Raw genomic sequence first — 17,090 nt, 5'->3', positions numbered from 1 at the left:
CTTCTAGAGGGCCGCAGATTCGGCATTCAGGATTGGATGCTGGTGACCACGGAGCCCAGCCCGAGAGGCTGGGGAGCAGTCACACAAGGAACGACCTCCACCCGGGAGAGTGGAAACTTCATCGGGAAGTTTTTTCCACATGATTGTAAACCGTTGGGAAATACCAAAGGTGGACATGATGGCGTCCCGTCTGAACAAAAAACGGGACAGGTATTGCGCCAGGTCAAGAGACCCTCAGGCAATAGCTGTGGACGTTCTGGTAACACCGTGGGTGTACCAGTCGTGTATGTGTTCCCTCCTCTGCTTCTCATACCTAAGGTGTTGAGAATTATAAGACGTAGAGGAGTAAGAACTATACTCATGGCTCCGGATTGGCCAAGAAGGACTTGGTAACCGGAACTTCAAGAGATGCTTACAGAGGTCTTATGGCCTCTGCCGCTAAGAAGGGACTTGCTTCAGCAAGTACCATGTCTGTTCCAAGACTTACCGCAGCTGCGTTTGTCGGCATGGCGGTGGAAAGCCGGATCCTAAGGGAAAAAGGCATTCCGGAAGAGGTCATTCCTACCCTGGTCAAAGCCAGAAAGGAGGTGACCGCACAACATTATCACCACATGTGGCGAAAATATGGCGTGGTGTGAGGCCAGGAAGGCCCCACAAAGAAATTTCAACTCGGTCGTTTCCTGCATTTCCTGCAAACAGGAGTGTCTATGGGCCTCAAATTGGGGTCCATTAAGGTTCAAATTTCGGCCCTGTCGATTTTCTTCCAGAAAGAATTGGCTTCAGTTCCTGAAGTCCAGAAGTTTGTCAAGGGAGTATTGCATATACAACCCCCTTTTGTGCCTCCAGTGGCACTGAGGGATCTCAACGTAGTTCTGGGATTCCTCAAATCACATTGGTTTAAAACCAGTCAAATCTGTGGATTTGAAGCATCTCACATGAAAAGTGACCATGCTCTTGGCCCTGGCCTGGACCAGGCGAGTGTCAAATTGGTGGTTTTTTCTCAAAAAAGCCCATATCTGTTTGTCCATTCGGACAGGGCAGAGCTGCGGACTCGTCCCCAGTTCTCTCCCAAAGGTGGTGTCAGTGTTTCACCTGAACCAGCTTATTGGGGTGCCTTGCACCTACTAGGGACTTGGAGGACTCCAAGTTGCTGGATGTTGTCAGGGCCCTGAAAAAATGTTCCAGGACGGCTGGAGTCAGGAAAACTGACTTGCTGTTATCCTGTATGCACCCAACAAACTGGGTGCCCTTGCTTCTAAGCAGACTATTGCTAGTTGGATGTGTAATACAATTCAGCTTGCACATTCTGTGGCAGGCCTGCCACAGCCAAAATATGTAAAGGCCCATTCCACAAGGAAGGTGGGCTCATCTTGGGCGGCTGCCCGAGGGGTCTCGGCTTTACAACTTTGCCGAGCAGCTACTTGGTCAGGGGCAAACACGTTTGCTAAATTCTACAAATTTGATACCCTGGCTGAGGAGGACCTGGAGTTCTCTCATTCGGTGCTGCAGAGTCATCCGCACTCTCCCGCCCGTTTGGGAGCTTTGGTATAATCCCCATGGTCCTTTCAGGAACCCCAGCATCCACTAGGACGATAGAGAAAATAAGAATTTACTTACCGATAATTCTATTTCTCGGAGTCCGTAGTGGATGCTGGGCGCCCATCCCAAGTGCGGATTATCTGCAATACTTGTACATAGTTACAAAAATCGGGTTATTATTGTTGTGAGCCATCTTTTCAGAGGCTCCGCTGTTATCATACTGTTAACTGGGTTTAGATCACAAGTTGTACGGTGTGATTGGTGTGGCTGGTATGAGTCTTACCCGGGATTCAAAATTCCTCCCTTATTGTGTACGCTCGTCCGGGCACAGTACCTAACTGGCTTGGAGGAGGGTCATAGGGGGAGGAGCCAGTGCACACCACCTGATCGGAAAGCTTTACTTTTGTGCCCTGTCTCCTGCGGAGCCGCTATTCCCCTTGGTCCTTTCAGGAACCCCAGCATCCACTACGGACTCCGAGAAATAGAATTATCGGTAAGTAAATTCTTATTATTCCCTTGTAGAATATACATATGCACATAAGAAATATATATCTGCAAGCCTGAGAAGCAGCACAAACATTTTCATATGTCATGTTTTCTTCTGCAGATGATGGGTCGTTTCTTTAGTGGTTTGGCCCAGTCTGGAGCCTGGTGTTGTTTTGATGAGTTTAATCGAATTGACATTGAAGTTCTTTCTGTAATAGCCCAGCAGCTGATCACAATAAGGAATGCCAAAGCTGCAAAGGTAACCTGGATTGTGGTTCTATTTTCACCTTCCTTATATTTTGTCCATTGGCAACCCATACATATTCACGTCCACCAAATTAGTTATTGAATTGGTATTTGTTTTCGGAACACGGCAGTTCAGCATATTTTACATTTGTTTTTAAAATGAAAGTCAATGGATGTTTGTAATTAATTCAAGTTCATTGTATTTTTATTTTTTGTGTGTCTGTATTTAGTTGAATTTTATTGTAAGTTCAACAATCTAAGAAAACTGTCCAGACACTGTAAGCTACTGTTGATGATCTGGGCACATCTTTAGATGCCTTTGGCTCAGCGTACACACGGAATTATTATTATTTTATTTTTTTTGCAACACATTTTGCACCTGCTCTTTTGACATGTGTCCAACACTTCATGAGGCACTAAATGGGCAATATTATTCTTGGCAAAGTATATACTGAGTACAAATCTTCCATCACATAGATACAGTAAGATTAGAAGAGTTCAAATGCAGAGATTTCTCCCCCAAATTGTAGCATTGTACTTCACTAGTAGAATATTCTTGCTAATTCTCTTACAGAGCAGAATATATTGCCATTGCACTATGCAAATCAACCTAATTAAATTAACCTTACAGTACACTAGTTAAGTTACCTCATCCCATGTGCTCATTTTCCATTGCTAATACGATGTAAGCATATGGGTATTTTTAAAATGTGGCCAAAGGTTGGCATGTGGCAAACTCCTTGGTGGGTAGCTCTGTAAATCAACCAATCAACATGCTGGATATCTAATACTGTAGATGGCCTTTATTATCAGAGAACCTGTAACCCAACTGATGGCTTCTGGTACTCTTGTTAGTGGATAGAGGTGGCCGTTCACCAGCCAGAATGCTACGTACCTCCTTGGCAGTCCCTGCACTCTGATGTTTGGTAGCTGGTGAAATCTATCAGTCAGTTTTTGCAGCTGTAGCTGGTGGGTATGATCGTTTACCAACACTCCATCTCCAGTGCACCAACAGTTAATGCAGGGCTCCAATATGGGAATGAGACTCCCGAGCAGAGAAATAACATTGCGGTCATATAAAAGGACGATAGTCAAGCAGTGACATCCCAGTAGCCTATCAACTAGCAGCTGAAAAGAAGGAGAATATGGTGGATGCTCCCTGCATACAAGCTGCTGCCAATATCAGCTCCGGCTCCTAAGACATTGTAGACAAAATAATTAGGGCAGGGAAGATCCTGCTCATGAGAGCTTGCAATCTTATTTACAATCAAGTGTTGACCATTTTTATAATGTTCCAGACATATACTGCTCATATTGTATATCAGATATGGAAACCTTTTTCTAATTACATTTCTATAAAATAATGACGTTCTATTTATGGTTTGTGCTGCTTAGCTCTCCAGGTTTATGTTTGAAGGCCGGGAAATCAAGCTGGTTATGACGTGTGCAGCGTTTATCACAATGAATCCAGGCTATGCTGGCAGAACTGAGCTGCCAGATAACCTCAAGGCTCTCTTCAGACCTTTCTCAATGATGGTGCCAAACTATGCATTAATCGCCGAGGTAAGAGTACAAGATCACTAATCAATTGTACATTTTTATAGCTGCATGCCCTCACTGCCATGGCGTGATGCAGATTAACGTAAATAGTGTTTATCATTTGTTATGTTTAGATATCTTGATCTGGGTTTGCATATGGTAAACATGTAGTCATAAATTAGGTTTTAATTAAAATTTGACCTCCGATCTTGAGTAGTATGATTGTATGTTTTCACCTGACCAGTAATAAATTAGCCCTTCTTTGTTTGTGATGATAACAGAGTTTATGAAAACAATGATCATGGGAAAGTAACTTAAATCCAATATGTTTTTTTGTTACAGGTGGTCTTGTATTCTGAAGGCTTTGAGTCCAGTAAAGTTCTGGCCCGTAAGATGACACAAATGTATAAACTTTGCAGTGAGCAGTTATCACAACAAGATCACTACGATTTCGGAATGAGAGCTGTAAAATCTGTCTTAGTCATGGCTGGGTAAGGAACATTTGTTTTTGTTAAAATCCTATGTGCACTAAACCTTACTTTATATTTACTACCACAAACTAAGCAGGAAGTACTCCAATAATGTATCTTTTGTCTTCTTTTTAAGCTCACTGAAAAGAGAGAACCCAGATTTAAATGAGGATGTAGTACTAATTCGTGCTCTACGGGACTCAAACTTGCCAAAATTCTTAACAGATGATGCTGATCTATTCAGGTATGATATCTTATCATCATTATTATTGTTATCCTTTAGTTATAAAATACAGAGGAGGATGCACAGTGCTCTGCAAAGTGCATTAAAGTACAGTACAAGCATAACAGGAAATAAGGTGCACACAAAAAAAAAAGTATGGCAGTCAAGAACTACATATATATTCACATACAGTCACTATAAATTGAAAACCAGCATTGGTTAAGCCTGTACCCCCAGCTGATGGATGCAGCTGACAGGTCAGATTCACAGTCATTGATACATAATGCAGATATTTTACAGTAAGATAAGCAAGCTTTATTAGCTGGATCTCTTCCAGTTAACGAGTGCTGCGCTGAGGTGAGTCCTCCTACAGTGCTCCTCAGTCCTCAGCCCTGGATGCGGGGGGGGCTGACCAGTGACCATTCTGCCAGAAATGTCCTGGGAGTTGGTGTCTTGGAAGTGACATTGGCAGCAGTGTCCTGGGAGCGACCTGTCGTTGTCGTGAAATCGTGCTTTGCCAATGCGTGGTGGTGTCGTGGAAGCGGCATTGTCCTTGGAGTGGGGTTGCAGGCGGTGTCCTAGGAGCGGGGAAGGGGGTATGCAAAATGCAGCTGTGGCGCCCTCCATACTCCTGCATACCCCGCGTAATGGTTGGGCCGGCCCTGGTCAAGACGACATGTCCAGTTATTGATGGCAAGTTAATTTGTTGACTGACAGATTAATCAATGAGCCAGGTGCTTTCCTCTATAGTGTCTGTTGTATAGAATTATTCATAACATTTTGGAGGAGATGTACTAAGCCTTGGAGAGTGATAAAATGGAGAGAAATAAAGTGCCAGTCAGTGAGCTCCACACTGTCACTTTACAGGCTGTGTTTGTAAAGTTAAATAGGAGCTGATTGGCTGGCACTTTATCTCTCTGCACTTTATCACTTTCCAAGGCTTAGTACATCTGCCCCAAAGTGTGACTGCTACTGGACACACCATGGCACTAGTTAAAATGCTATAGCAAACGCATATTTACAACTTCTATACCATTTGCTATCAATACTATATATCTGGGTGGGCTATTTATTATATCCCATATTATCCAATATTTCTGTAAGATGATAGAATGGAGCCTGACCAGTTTATATCTTTCTTTTTTTCAGTGGCATTATATCTGACCTCTTTCCAGGAGTTGCCATCCCGGAACATGATTATGGCACTTTGGAATCCACCATCAAAAGTGTAATGCTAACTCGGGGTCTTCAGCCTCTGTCCAGTATGGTTCACAAAGTTATACAGTTCTTTGAAACAATGATTGTGAGGCATGGCGTCATGTTAGTTGGGCCAACAGGAGGTGGGAAAACTACAGTGTACCAGATTCTGGCGGACACACTGACAGCCTTGTTTAATGCTGGTGAAACACATCACTTTTACCAACCTGTTAAAACATATGTTTTGAACCCAAAATCAATTACAATGGGTGAATTATATGGAGAAGTGAACAATTTAACCTTTGAATGGAAGGATGGATTAATGGCGCTGAGTGTCAGAGCAGCTGTAAATGACACCTCAAAAGATCACAAGTGGATAATCTGTGATGGCCCGGTTGATGCGCTGTGGATAGAAAACATGAACACTGTCCTGGATGATAATAAGATGCTCTGCTTGGCAAACAGCGAGAGGATCAAATTCACACCCCAAATCCATATGGTGTTTGAGGTAATAAATGACACATTTTACTTTACATTCTCTATCTATAACAGAATAATGTAACTCTAAGACCAAGCATGAGAATAATGGATTTCAACTCATATTTAGCTATTTAGATGGCGGGACTTAAACACAGTTCTACATAGCAGTTCTACACTCGCAGTTCTTTATTTCATTTTGTTTATAAAAAATTAATAGTTGGTGGTCAGTGGTTTTGGCTCCAAAGATATTAAGGCCAGACTGTGTACTGTGAGAACACTGTGTACTCCTACAATAGGCAATGAGGTTATACTGCAAAGCCACTGGTTTGCCATTACGTTTGTTTTGGCATGTACTTAATTATTTCTGATATTCAGCAAGCAGTGCCTGTTTAAGAGCCCATGGGGCTTTAGGTAAGTTATTGTTTAGCTTTTAGGGCCCCTTCCCCCATCAATTTGTCATGATAAATACACATAAAAACAAGTTAATCTGGGAGTGGTGGATGATCATCCCATTGCTTACAGGCAGGATCATCCGAGTGTCTTCCCTTAGGCTGCGGAGGTGGGGATTAAACACCAGGAGGAGGGTGAGGGTTAGGTATTAGATGTCGACAGTTTGACCATGTCAGCATTCTAATTTCAAACTGTCCACTGTCAATATGATAACTGTCAACAAGTATACCACACCCAACTCATGTCGATATTTTAATGTGTCGACTTTTAACCATGTCAACCTTTCTCCCATGTCGACCTTTTGGTGTTAACATAGACACTGTCAACCTTTTTCTCCCAGAGAGGAGACCATAAAAGTAGGTTCTGTAAGTATAGAAACATAGAAACATAGAATTTGACGGTAGATAAGAACCACTTGGCCCATCTAGTCTGCCCTTTTTTTTATTTATTTTTTACCATATTTATAGCTCAATCATTATTTGATCCTTATTTCTTTGTAAGGATATCCTTATGTCTATCTCATGCATGTTTAAATTGCTCTACTGACTTAGCCTCTACCACCTCTGATGGGAGGCTATTCCACTTGTCCACTACCCTTTCTGTGAAGTCATTTTTCCTCAAATGTCCCCTGAACCTCCCCCACTCCAGTCTCAGTGCATGTCCTCGTGTCCTATTGCTTCTATTCATTTGGAGGATTTTTCCCTCCTGGACTTTGTTAAAAGCCTTGATATATTTGAAAGCTTCTATCATGTCCCCCCTTTCCCTTCTCTGCTCCAAACTATACATATTGAGATTTTTTAGTCTTTCTGGGTATGTATTAATATCCTTTTGAAGATATGGCCTCCAGAATTGAACACAGTTGTGTGGACACACCTCTCTCAAAACTAAATCTCTTTGCACATTTTAAATCTCCAACACCTGCAGTGCATTATGGGTTTTCCAAGTGGCAAAGTTACTTGCTGTTCCCAACTGTTTACTTTGTTCCAAACTCACAGTCAGCCACTTAATGACTACAGAAAAGACTTTTACTGTTTTAGCAGAACCCAGGCCCACCAACAGCTGTCCCGGGCCTGGCCTCTCTAGCAGTCTGCTGTCCGCCAGACCGCAACTCCCTAATAAAAAAATTCCCTCTCAAAATGGCTGCTGCTTCAGAGGAGACAGTTATTAAAGATACTAGAGGAGGCTCTGGTATCTTTAATAACTGTCTCCTCTGAGACGGCGGCCATTTTGGGAGAGACATTTTCAATCGTTCTAACTATTGAAAGGAAGCAGGCTAGCACAAACAGTCGGCCGGGCGACTGGGGACCCATAATTTCTGATGTAGAACCCCCTATGTAGATGTCAGTATGCAAATCTAGATGTACTACATTGTGTACATTTTATGGTTAGAAACTTTTTTTCATAGTGATCTACCCAGCATCCAATAAACTATTGAAATGTGAGGGTCTGGTTTGTCTCTCAGACACGTACAGATTGCAAATGGAACGCTAATGTGTGATCCCAAATCTCACTTTTTTTCATACTCAAGAGCAGCCGCCCTTCATCAGACTGTCTATATTTGTTGCTCACAATGCATACGCACAACTAGTGAATGACTCCAGCTTCATTCTACCACACACCAACCAAGCTTTCCTTGTGCATGTTTTTGTATTGTTGCTATCCACAAAATGCCTGTTTAGCCACTGGAGAGACAGCTGATAGACATACCTTTATGAATTGTGCATATATTTGCTTATACACCTATGCAGCCTCTGTCAATGACCGCTGGTAATTGTATCGCCGGGGGCTATCCAATTAGCCCCAATATGGCGCGGTCCTGCCCCCGATGCCGGCATTTATCGGGGATTATGCTTCATGTGCCTCAGGCACCCGAAGCATAATCTGCTATAACTACCCACCAGAGCCGCGATAACGCATGGGATTGGGATTTTATCCCTGATCCCATGTGTTATCGCATGATTGCGGGTCAGTTTCTGGCCGATCAATACAGCCTCTAATTGGATGCCACGATAATTTATAATTTATTTATTTATTAACAGTTTCTTATGTAGCGCTTTACAATTATAACAACAGTAATAGAACAAAACTGGGTAAAAACAGACAGACATAGAGGTAGGAAGGCCCTGCTCGCAAGCTTACAATCTATAGGGAAATAGGTATTGATACACAAGGATACATGCTACCTATTGCATAATGGTCCACCAGATTGCTAGGTTCTTAATGGGTTGTATGATATGATCACCCAGCAATGTTGGCCAAGGGTCAGGAGGGTGTGAGAGTAAAGAAAGACAAGATATGTGATGTTATGTGTACTGTACAGCAAGGATTCAATTAGATAGGGAAGCATTAAAGGTTATGTGGGTGGGTCTGGAATTTGATAGGCTTGTCTGAAGAGGTGAGTTTTCAGGGAACGTTTAAAGGTTTGGAGACTAGAGGTGAGTCTTATTGTGCGTGGGAGGGCATTCCACAGATAAAGTCCTGTAATTTTGAGTGTGAACAAGTAATGCGTGTGGATGAGAGACACAGATCTTGTGCAGAGCGGAGAGGTCGGGTAGGGAGATATTTTGAGATGAGTGAAGAGATGTATGTTGGTGCAGTTTGGTTAATAGCCTTGTATGTAAGTAAAAGTATGTTATATTTAATACGGTAGAATACCGGTAACCAATGGAGGGACTGACAGAGCGGGTCTGCAGACGATGAACATCTAGCGAGGAAGATTAGCCTTGCAGCTGCATTCAAAATGGATTGTAGTGGGGAGAGCCTATGTTTTGGAAGACCAGTCAGGAGACTATTACAATAATCAATGCAGGAAATAATGAGAGCATGGATTAGAGTTTTTGCTGTCTTGTGTAAGATATGGTCGTATTTTGGATATGTTTCTTAAGGCCCATATAGACTGGCCGATGCAGGAAGAGATGTGTGCTGAGCGAACCGCTCAGCACACATCTCTCCCGCCGCTCAGCACAACGCAATCTGTGCTGAGCGTGCGGGGGGAGACGGGGGGCCGCTCACTTCACCCAGCGGGTGAAGTGAGCGACCCGCTAGATTGGCCTGCATGCAGGCCAATCTAGCAGCAGCGATAGCGATGTGCGGGGCCGTGCATCGCTATCGCTGAGGGGGCTACACACGGAGCGATAATGCTGACATTCTAAGCAATCTAGTCAGATTGCTTAGAATATCGCTCCGTGAGTATCCCCCTTTAGATGTATGTAACATGATCTTGAGACAGATTGAATGTGGGGGACAAAAGACAGTTCAGAGTCAAGAATGACACCTAGGCAGCGAGCTTGTGGTGTAGGGATGATTGCTGAGTTATCAAAAGTGATAGAGATATCAGGTTGGTAACTACTGTTGGCCGGTGGAAATATAATTAATTCTGTTTTGGAAATATTAAGTTTGAGGTGTCAAGATGTCATCCAAGATGAAATGGCAGAAAGGCAGTCAGTGACACGGCCCAATACAGATGGTGACAAATCTATGGAGGATAGGTAGATTTGAGTATCATCTGCATACAGATGGTACTGAAATCTGAAAGAGTTGATTAGTTGGCCAAGAGATGTGGTATAGATAGAGAAAAGCAGAAGACCTAAGACTGAACCTTGCGTTACTCCAACTGAGAGAGGTAGTGAAGAGGAGGTGGAATCAGAGAAATGAACACTGAAGGAGCGATTAGATAAGTAGGATGAGAACCAAGAAAGGGCTGTGTCCTAAAGACCTAGGGATTGTAGTGTTTGTATGAGAAGAGAGTGGTCAACAGTGTCAAAAGCAGCAGAGAGATCAAGGAGAATAAGTAGTGAGTAATGGCCTTTAGATTTAGCAGTGACCAAATCATTTGCTACCCCTAGTCAGTGCTGTCTCTGACTGAAGTGGGTCAAGTAAACTGTGTGAGTTAAGAAAGTGTGTGAGGCGAGTGTAGGAAAGTCTCTCAAGTAGGGGCATGGGAGCTAAGAGATGGGACGGTAGTTTGAGAGAGACTTAGGGTCAGAGTTTTGTTTTTTTCAGAATGGGAGTAATCACTGCATGCTTGTACAGAGAAGGAAAGATACCAGTAGACAGAGAGAGATTACAAATTTTAGTTAAAGTTGGGATGAGCACAGCAGACAGAGCTTTACTAATTTGTGGGGGTATAGAGTCAAGGGGAGAGGTAGAGTAGGCAGATGAGAAGAGTGCAGATACTTCATCTTCATTTGTAGGATTAAATGAAGAGAAGATGTTAGAGGGTTCAGGAAGGGAATTGAGCAGGCCACTGGCTATGGAAGAGCATACCATTTCATTTCGGATCTTATCAATCTTGTCCTTGAAATAGGAAGTGAGATCTTGCGCACTGATAGTGGCTGGTGGGTTGGGTGAGGGAGGGACAAGAAGTGATTTAAATGTATACAAGATCAATACAGTGCCCTTCCTGATGAGTAGGGGCGATAATGACCATTGGTACAAAAACTTAATATCAGCAAATTTTGATCCGCCGAAAACGGCTTGCATCTGATTGGATACCCCCCAAAGTGTCTGTAATAATCAAATATTCTAATATGTTTGTCTAATAAAAGTTAGTATTTTTAATGTAACACAATGTAATATACTCAAACGGTTTCTTATCTAAGCAACACGCAATCAAGCGGGATTATTCACATGACATTTGTCTGAGAACTTTTCTATTTTTATGTCCATATACTGGAATCTGAGCAGCTTTATTCCAAATAGCTGAATAATTAGTAAACATACAAGAATGCTACTGTAACAACCATCTGGCTTACCATCTAGTACATGGAATAGTTTTACAAAAGCTTGTAATGAACCATAATTGCCTCTCACTCAGTCATAAACCATCAGTTTGTCTTGTTAAGCATTTTCTTTTTGTTTATGTTTCAGGTTCAGGATTTAAAAGTTGCATCTCCAGCTACAGTAAGTCGATGCGGAATGGTTTATATTGATCCAGAAGAACTTAAGTGGATGCCATATGTACAAACCTGGATAGCTGGGCTCCTTTCTAAAGTAGGTGCATGGTAACCATTATTCCATGTGTGCTGAAAGCTGCATGGATAGTACTCTAGCATGTATTGTCCCCAATAAACCCTCTACTGTACTTCCCCTGACCCCTTTCCTAGTAGAATGTATGCTTTCATGAGCAGGGCCTTGTTTCAGCCCTCCGCTTAGGACCACTATCTCAGCCAATTGGTATACGCTATAAATATGCCTACACTTGCAACTATGCTTATATGTAGCAGACTTATGTTGCACCTGCATCAGCCCGACTATCTCACATGGGGGGGAATTCAAATGTTTTGAAAAGTCGATTGGGTGTCTGTTTTTTTCCTGTCTATTAGATAGCAAAAAACTGACACGAAACTGACTTTTCAAAGAATTGAATACCCCCCATGGTGTCCTGAATGGCAAAAACCTATTTCTCCTGTCACCATCTCACCTGAGCTCTCACCTGCCCCCCTAACTCCACCCCACTGATATTTTATTTTCTCTGACGTCCTAAGTGGATGCTGGGACTCCGTAAGGACCATGGGGAATAGCGGCTCCGCAGGAGACTGGGCACAACTAAAAGAAAGCTTTAGACTACTGGTGTGCACTGGCTCCTCCCACTATGACCATCCTCCAGACTCCAGTTAGAATCTTGTGCCCGGCTGAGCTGGATGCACACTAGGGGCTCTCCTGAGCTCCTAGAAAGAAAGTATATTTTAGGTTTTTTATTTTACAGTGAGATCTGCTGGCAACAGACTCACTGCAACGAGGGACTAAGGGGAGAAGAAGCGAACCTACCTAACTGGTGGTAGCTTGGGCTTCTTAGGCTACTGGACACCATTAGCTCCAGAGGGATCGACCACAGGACCCGACCTCGCTGTTCGGTCCCGGAGCCGCGCCGCCGGCCCCCTTACAGAGCCAGAAGCAAGAAGTGTTACTGAAAATCGGCGGCAGAAGACTTCTGTCTTCAACAAGGTAGGGCACAGCACTGCAGCTGTGCGCCATTGCTCCTCATGCACACCTCACACTCCGGTCACTGATGGGTGCAGGGCGCTGGGGGGGGGGCGCCCTGAGGGCAATATAATACACCTTGGCTGGCAAATCTACACCATATATAGTCAGGAAGGCTATATAGATGTAAAATTACCCCTGCCAGAATTCCAGAAAAAGCCGGAAAAGGGGCGGGGCCATCTCCCTCAGCACACTGGCGCCATTTTTCCCTCACAGCTCCGCTGGAAGGACGCTCCCTGGCTCTCCCCTGCAGTTGTCAAGCTACATAAGGGTAAAAAAGAGAGGGGGGGCACTAAATTTAGGCGCAGTATATATAAAATAAGCAGCTATAAGGGAAAACACTCATTTATAGTGGGATCCCTGTGTTATATAGCGCTCTGGTGTGTGCTGGCATACTCTCTCTCTGTCTCCCCAAAAGGGCTTTGTGGGGTCCTGTCCTCTGTCAGAGCATTCCCTGTGTGTATGCGGTGTGTCGGTACGGCTGTGTCGACATGTTTGATGAGGAGGCTTATGTGGAGGCGGAGCAGATGCCGATAAATGTGATGTCACCCCCTGCGGGGTCGACACCTGAGTGGATGGTGCTGTGGAAGGAATTACGCGACAGTGTCGACTCCTTGCATAAAAGGTTTGACGACATACCAAATGTGGGACAGCCGGCTTCTCAGCCTGTGCCTGCCCAGGCATCTCAAAAGCCATCAGGGGCTCTAAAACGCCCGCTACCTCAGATGGCAGACACAGATGTCGACACGGATACTGACTCCAGTGTCGACGACGATGAGACTAATGTAACTTCTAGTAGGGCCACACGTTACATGATTGAGGTAATGAAAAATGTGTTGCACATTTCTGATGTTACCCCCGGTACCACAAAAAAGGGTATTATGTTTGGAGAGAAAAAACTACCAGTAGCTTTTCCTCCATCTGAGGAGTTAAATGAAGTGTGTGAAGAAGCGTGGGCTTCCCCTGATAAGAAACTGGTAATTTCTAAGAGGTTACTAATGGCGTACCCTTTCCCGCCAGAGGATAGGGCACGTTGGGAAACATCCCCTAGGGTGGATAAAGCGCTCACACTCTTGTCAAAGAAGGTGGCACTACCGTCTCCGGATACGGCCGCCCTGAAGGAATCTGCTGATAGAAAGCAGGAGGCTATCCTGAAGTCTATATATACACACACAGGTGTTATACTGAGACCAGCTATTGCTTCAGCATGGATGTGCAGTGCTGCAGCTGCGTGGTCAGATTCCCTGTCGGAAAATATTGATACCCTAGACAGGGACACTATATTGCTAACCGTAGAGCATATTAAAGACGCACTTTTATACATGAGGGATGCACAGAGGGATATTTGCCGGCTGGCATCTAAAATTAGTGCAATGTCCATTTCTGCCAGGAGAGGGTTATGGACTCGGCAGTGGACAGGAGATGCAGATTCTAAAAGGCACATGGAAGTTCTGCCTTATAAGGGTGAGGAGTTGTTCGGGGATGGTCTCTCGGACCTCGTTTCCACAGCAACAGCTGGGAAGTCTACATTTTTACCCCAGGTTCCCTCACAACCAAAGAAAGCACCGTATTATCAGGTACAGTCCTTTCGGCCCAATAGGGGCAAGCGGGTTAAGGGCGCGTCCTTTCTGCCCAGAGGTAGAGGGAAAAAGCTGCAGCATACAGCCAGTTCCCAGGAACAAAAGTCCTCCCCCGCTTCCTCTAAGTCCACAGCATGACGCTGGGGCTCCACAGGCGGAGCCAGGTACGGTGGGGACCCGTCTCAAATATTTCAGCAATCAGTGGGCTCGCTCACGGGTGGATCCCTGGATCTTTCAAGTAGTATCTCAGGGGTACAAGCTGGAATTCGAGACGTCTCCCCCCCGCCGTTTCCTCAAATCTGCCTTACCAACCACTCCCTCAGGCAGGGAGGCAGTGTTACAGGCAATTCACAAGCTGTATTCACAACAGGTGATAGTAAAGGTGCCCCTACTTCAACAAGGACGGGGTTACTATTCCACAATGTTTGTGGTACCGAAACCGGACGGTTCGGTGAGACCCATTTTAAATTTGAAATCCTTGAACACATATATAAAAAAATTCAAGTTCAAGATGGAATCGCTCAGGGCGGTTATTGCAAGCCTGGACGAGGGGGATTACATGGTATCACTGGACATCAAGGATGCTTACCTGCATGTCCCCATTTACCATCCTCACCAGGAGTACCTCAGATTTGTGGTACAGGATTGTCATTACCAATTCCAGACGTTGCCGTTCGGTCTATCCACGGCTCCGAGGATCTTTACCAAGGTAATGGCCGAAATGATGATACTCCTTCGAAAGAAGGGAGTTTTAATTATCCCGTACTTGGACGATCTCCTGATAAAGGCGAGGTCCAGGGAGCAGTTGTTGGTCGGGGTAGCACTATCTCGGGAGGTGCTACAACAGCACGGCTGGATTCTAAATATTCCAAAGTCACAGCTGGTCCCTACGACACGTCTCAGAGGACCCATGGCCTCTGCCGCTCAGACAGGACCTGCTGCAGCAGGGGCCCTGTCTGTTCCAAGACTTACCGCGGCTGCGTTTGACGGCATGGCAGTTGAACACCGGATCATGAAGGAAAAGGGCATTCCGGAGGAAGTCATTCCTACGCTGATTAAAGCTAGGAAAGAAGTAACGGCAAACCATTATCACCGCATATGGCGTAAATATGTTGCGTGGTGTGAGGCCAGGAAGGCCCCAACGGAAGAATTTCAGCTGGGCCGTTTCCTGCACTTTCTACAGTCAGGGGTGACTATGGGCCTAAAATTGGGTTCCATTAAGGTCCAGATTTCGGCTCTATCGATTTTCTTCCAGAGAGAACTGGCTTCACTACCTGAAGTTCAAACTTTTGTTAAGGGAGTGCTGCATATTCAGCCCCCTTTTGTGCCTCCAGTGGCACCTTGGGATCTCAACGTGGTGTTGGATTTCCTAAAGTCACATTGGTTTGAGCCACTTAAGACCGTGGAATTTAAATATCTCACGTGGAAAGTGGTCATGTTGTTGGCCTTGGCTTCGGCCAGGCGTGTATCAGAATTGGCGGCTTTGTCATGTAAAAGCCCTTATCTGATTTTCCATATGTATAGGGCAGAATTTCTCCCTAAGGTGGTATCAGCCTTTCATCTGAACCAACCTATCGTGGTGCCTGCGGCTACTAAAGACTTGGAGGCTTCCAAGTTGTTGGACGTAGTCAGGGCCCTGAAAATTTATGTTTCCAGGACAGCTGGAGTCAGAAAGACTGACTCGCTATTTATCCTGTATGCGGCCAACAAGTTGGGTGCACCTGCTTCAAAGCAGACTATTGCTCGCTGGATCTGTAGTACGATTCAGCTTGCACATTCTGCGGCTGGACTGCCGCATCCTAAATCAGTAAAAGCCCATTCCACGAGGAAGGTGGGCTCTTCTTGGGCGGCTGCCCGAGGGGTCTCGGCTCTACAACTTTGCCGAGCAGCTACTTGGTCGGGGTCAAACACATTTGCTAAATTCTACAAGTTTGACACCCTGGCTGAGGAGGACCTAGAGTTGCCCATTCGGTGCTGCAGAGTCATCCGCACTCTCTCGCCCCGTTTGGGAGCTTTGGTATAATCCCCATGGTCCTTACGGAGTCCCAGCATCCACTTAGGACGTCAGAGAAAATAAGAATTTACTCACCGGTAATTCTATTTCTCGTAGTCCGTAGTGGATGCTGGGCGCCCATCCCAAGTGCGGATTGTCTGCAATACTTGTATATAGTTATTGTTTAACTAAAGGGTTATTGTTGAGCCATCTGTTGAGAGGCTCAGTTGTTATCATACTGTTAACTGGGTATTGTATCACGAGTTATACGGTGTGATTGGTGTGGCTGGTATGAGTCTTACCCGGGATTCAAAATCCTTCCTTATTGTGTCAGCTCTTCCGGGCACAGTATCCTAACTGAAGTCTGGAGGAGGGTCATAGAGGGAGGAGCCAGTGCACACCAGTAGTCTAAAGCTTTCTTTAGTTGTGCCCAGTCTCCTGCTATTCCCCATGGTCCTTACGGAGTCCCAGCATCCACTACGGACTACGAGAAATAGAATTACCGGTGAGTAAATTCTTATTTTTTCTATCACACTGTTTTAATCCAAATTCACCTGATCATTTTTGGTGACATCACTGGCAACGTTTCAAATTCTTATTTCCTAGATTCCCATGATAATTTCTGTGATATTAAATTGTTTTGTTATTTATTTATTTTTGTCATTTATTTTAAATAGTGGGCGGCGATTTATCTTTAATAGTATTGGAGATTTGAAAATCACAATGTAAATCACCAAAATAATAGCATTTTTTAATGCCAATTTCAGAAACGTTCTATTTACCAGTTTCCACCCATGGGACCTCATTAAGAATTGGATGCAAATGCGTGTATTTGCCTTTTTTGGCTGCAATTCTGCCCTGTTTTTTTTTTTACATGTGCTCGCAACTTTTTCATATGACTCCCT

General features: G+C 44.4%; 1 protein-coding gene across 1 annotated transcript in view; it reads left to right on the top strand.

Annotated features, from left to right (window-relative positions):
- Positions 1-17,090, top strand: part of DNAH6 (dynein axonemal heavy chain 6) — a 679,574-nt gene that overhangs the window by 282,637 nt on the left and 379,847 nt on the right. Inside the window, exons 30-35 of the mRNA XM_063919567.1 lie at positions 2,147-2,284; positions 3,667-3,834; positions 4,153-4,301; positions 4,417-4,524; positions 5,653-6,208; positions 11,500-11,622. Coding sequence (XP_063775637.1) covers positions 2,147-2,284; positions 3,667-3,834; positions 4,153-4,301; positions 4,417-4,524; positions 5,653-6,208; positions 11,500-11,622 — 1,242 coding nt within the window. The remainder of the gene's footprint in view (positions 1-2,146; positions 2,285-3,666; positions 3,835-4,152; positions 4,302-4,416; positions 4,525-5,652; positions 6,209-11,499; positions 11,623-17,090) is intronic.

The sequence above is a fragment of the Pseudophryne corroboree genome, chromosome 1, assembly GCF_028390025.1.
Source record: "Pseudophryne corroboree isolate aPseCor3 chromosome 1, aPseCor3.hap2, whole genome shotgun sequence".
NCBI lineage: Eukaryota > Metazoa > Chordata > Amphibia > Anura > Myobatrachidae > Pseudophryne > Pseudophryne corroboree.
This window is presented reverse-complemented; position numbering and strand designations above follow the sequence as displayed.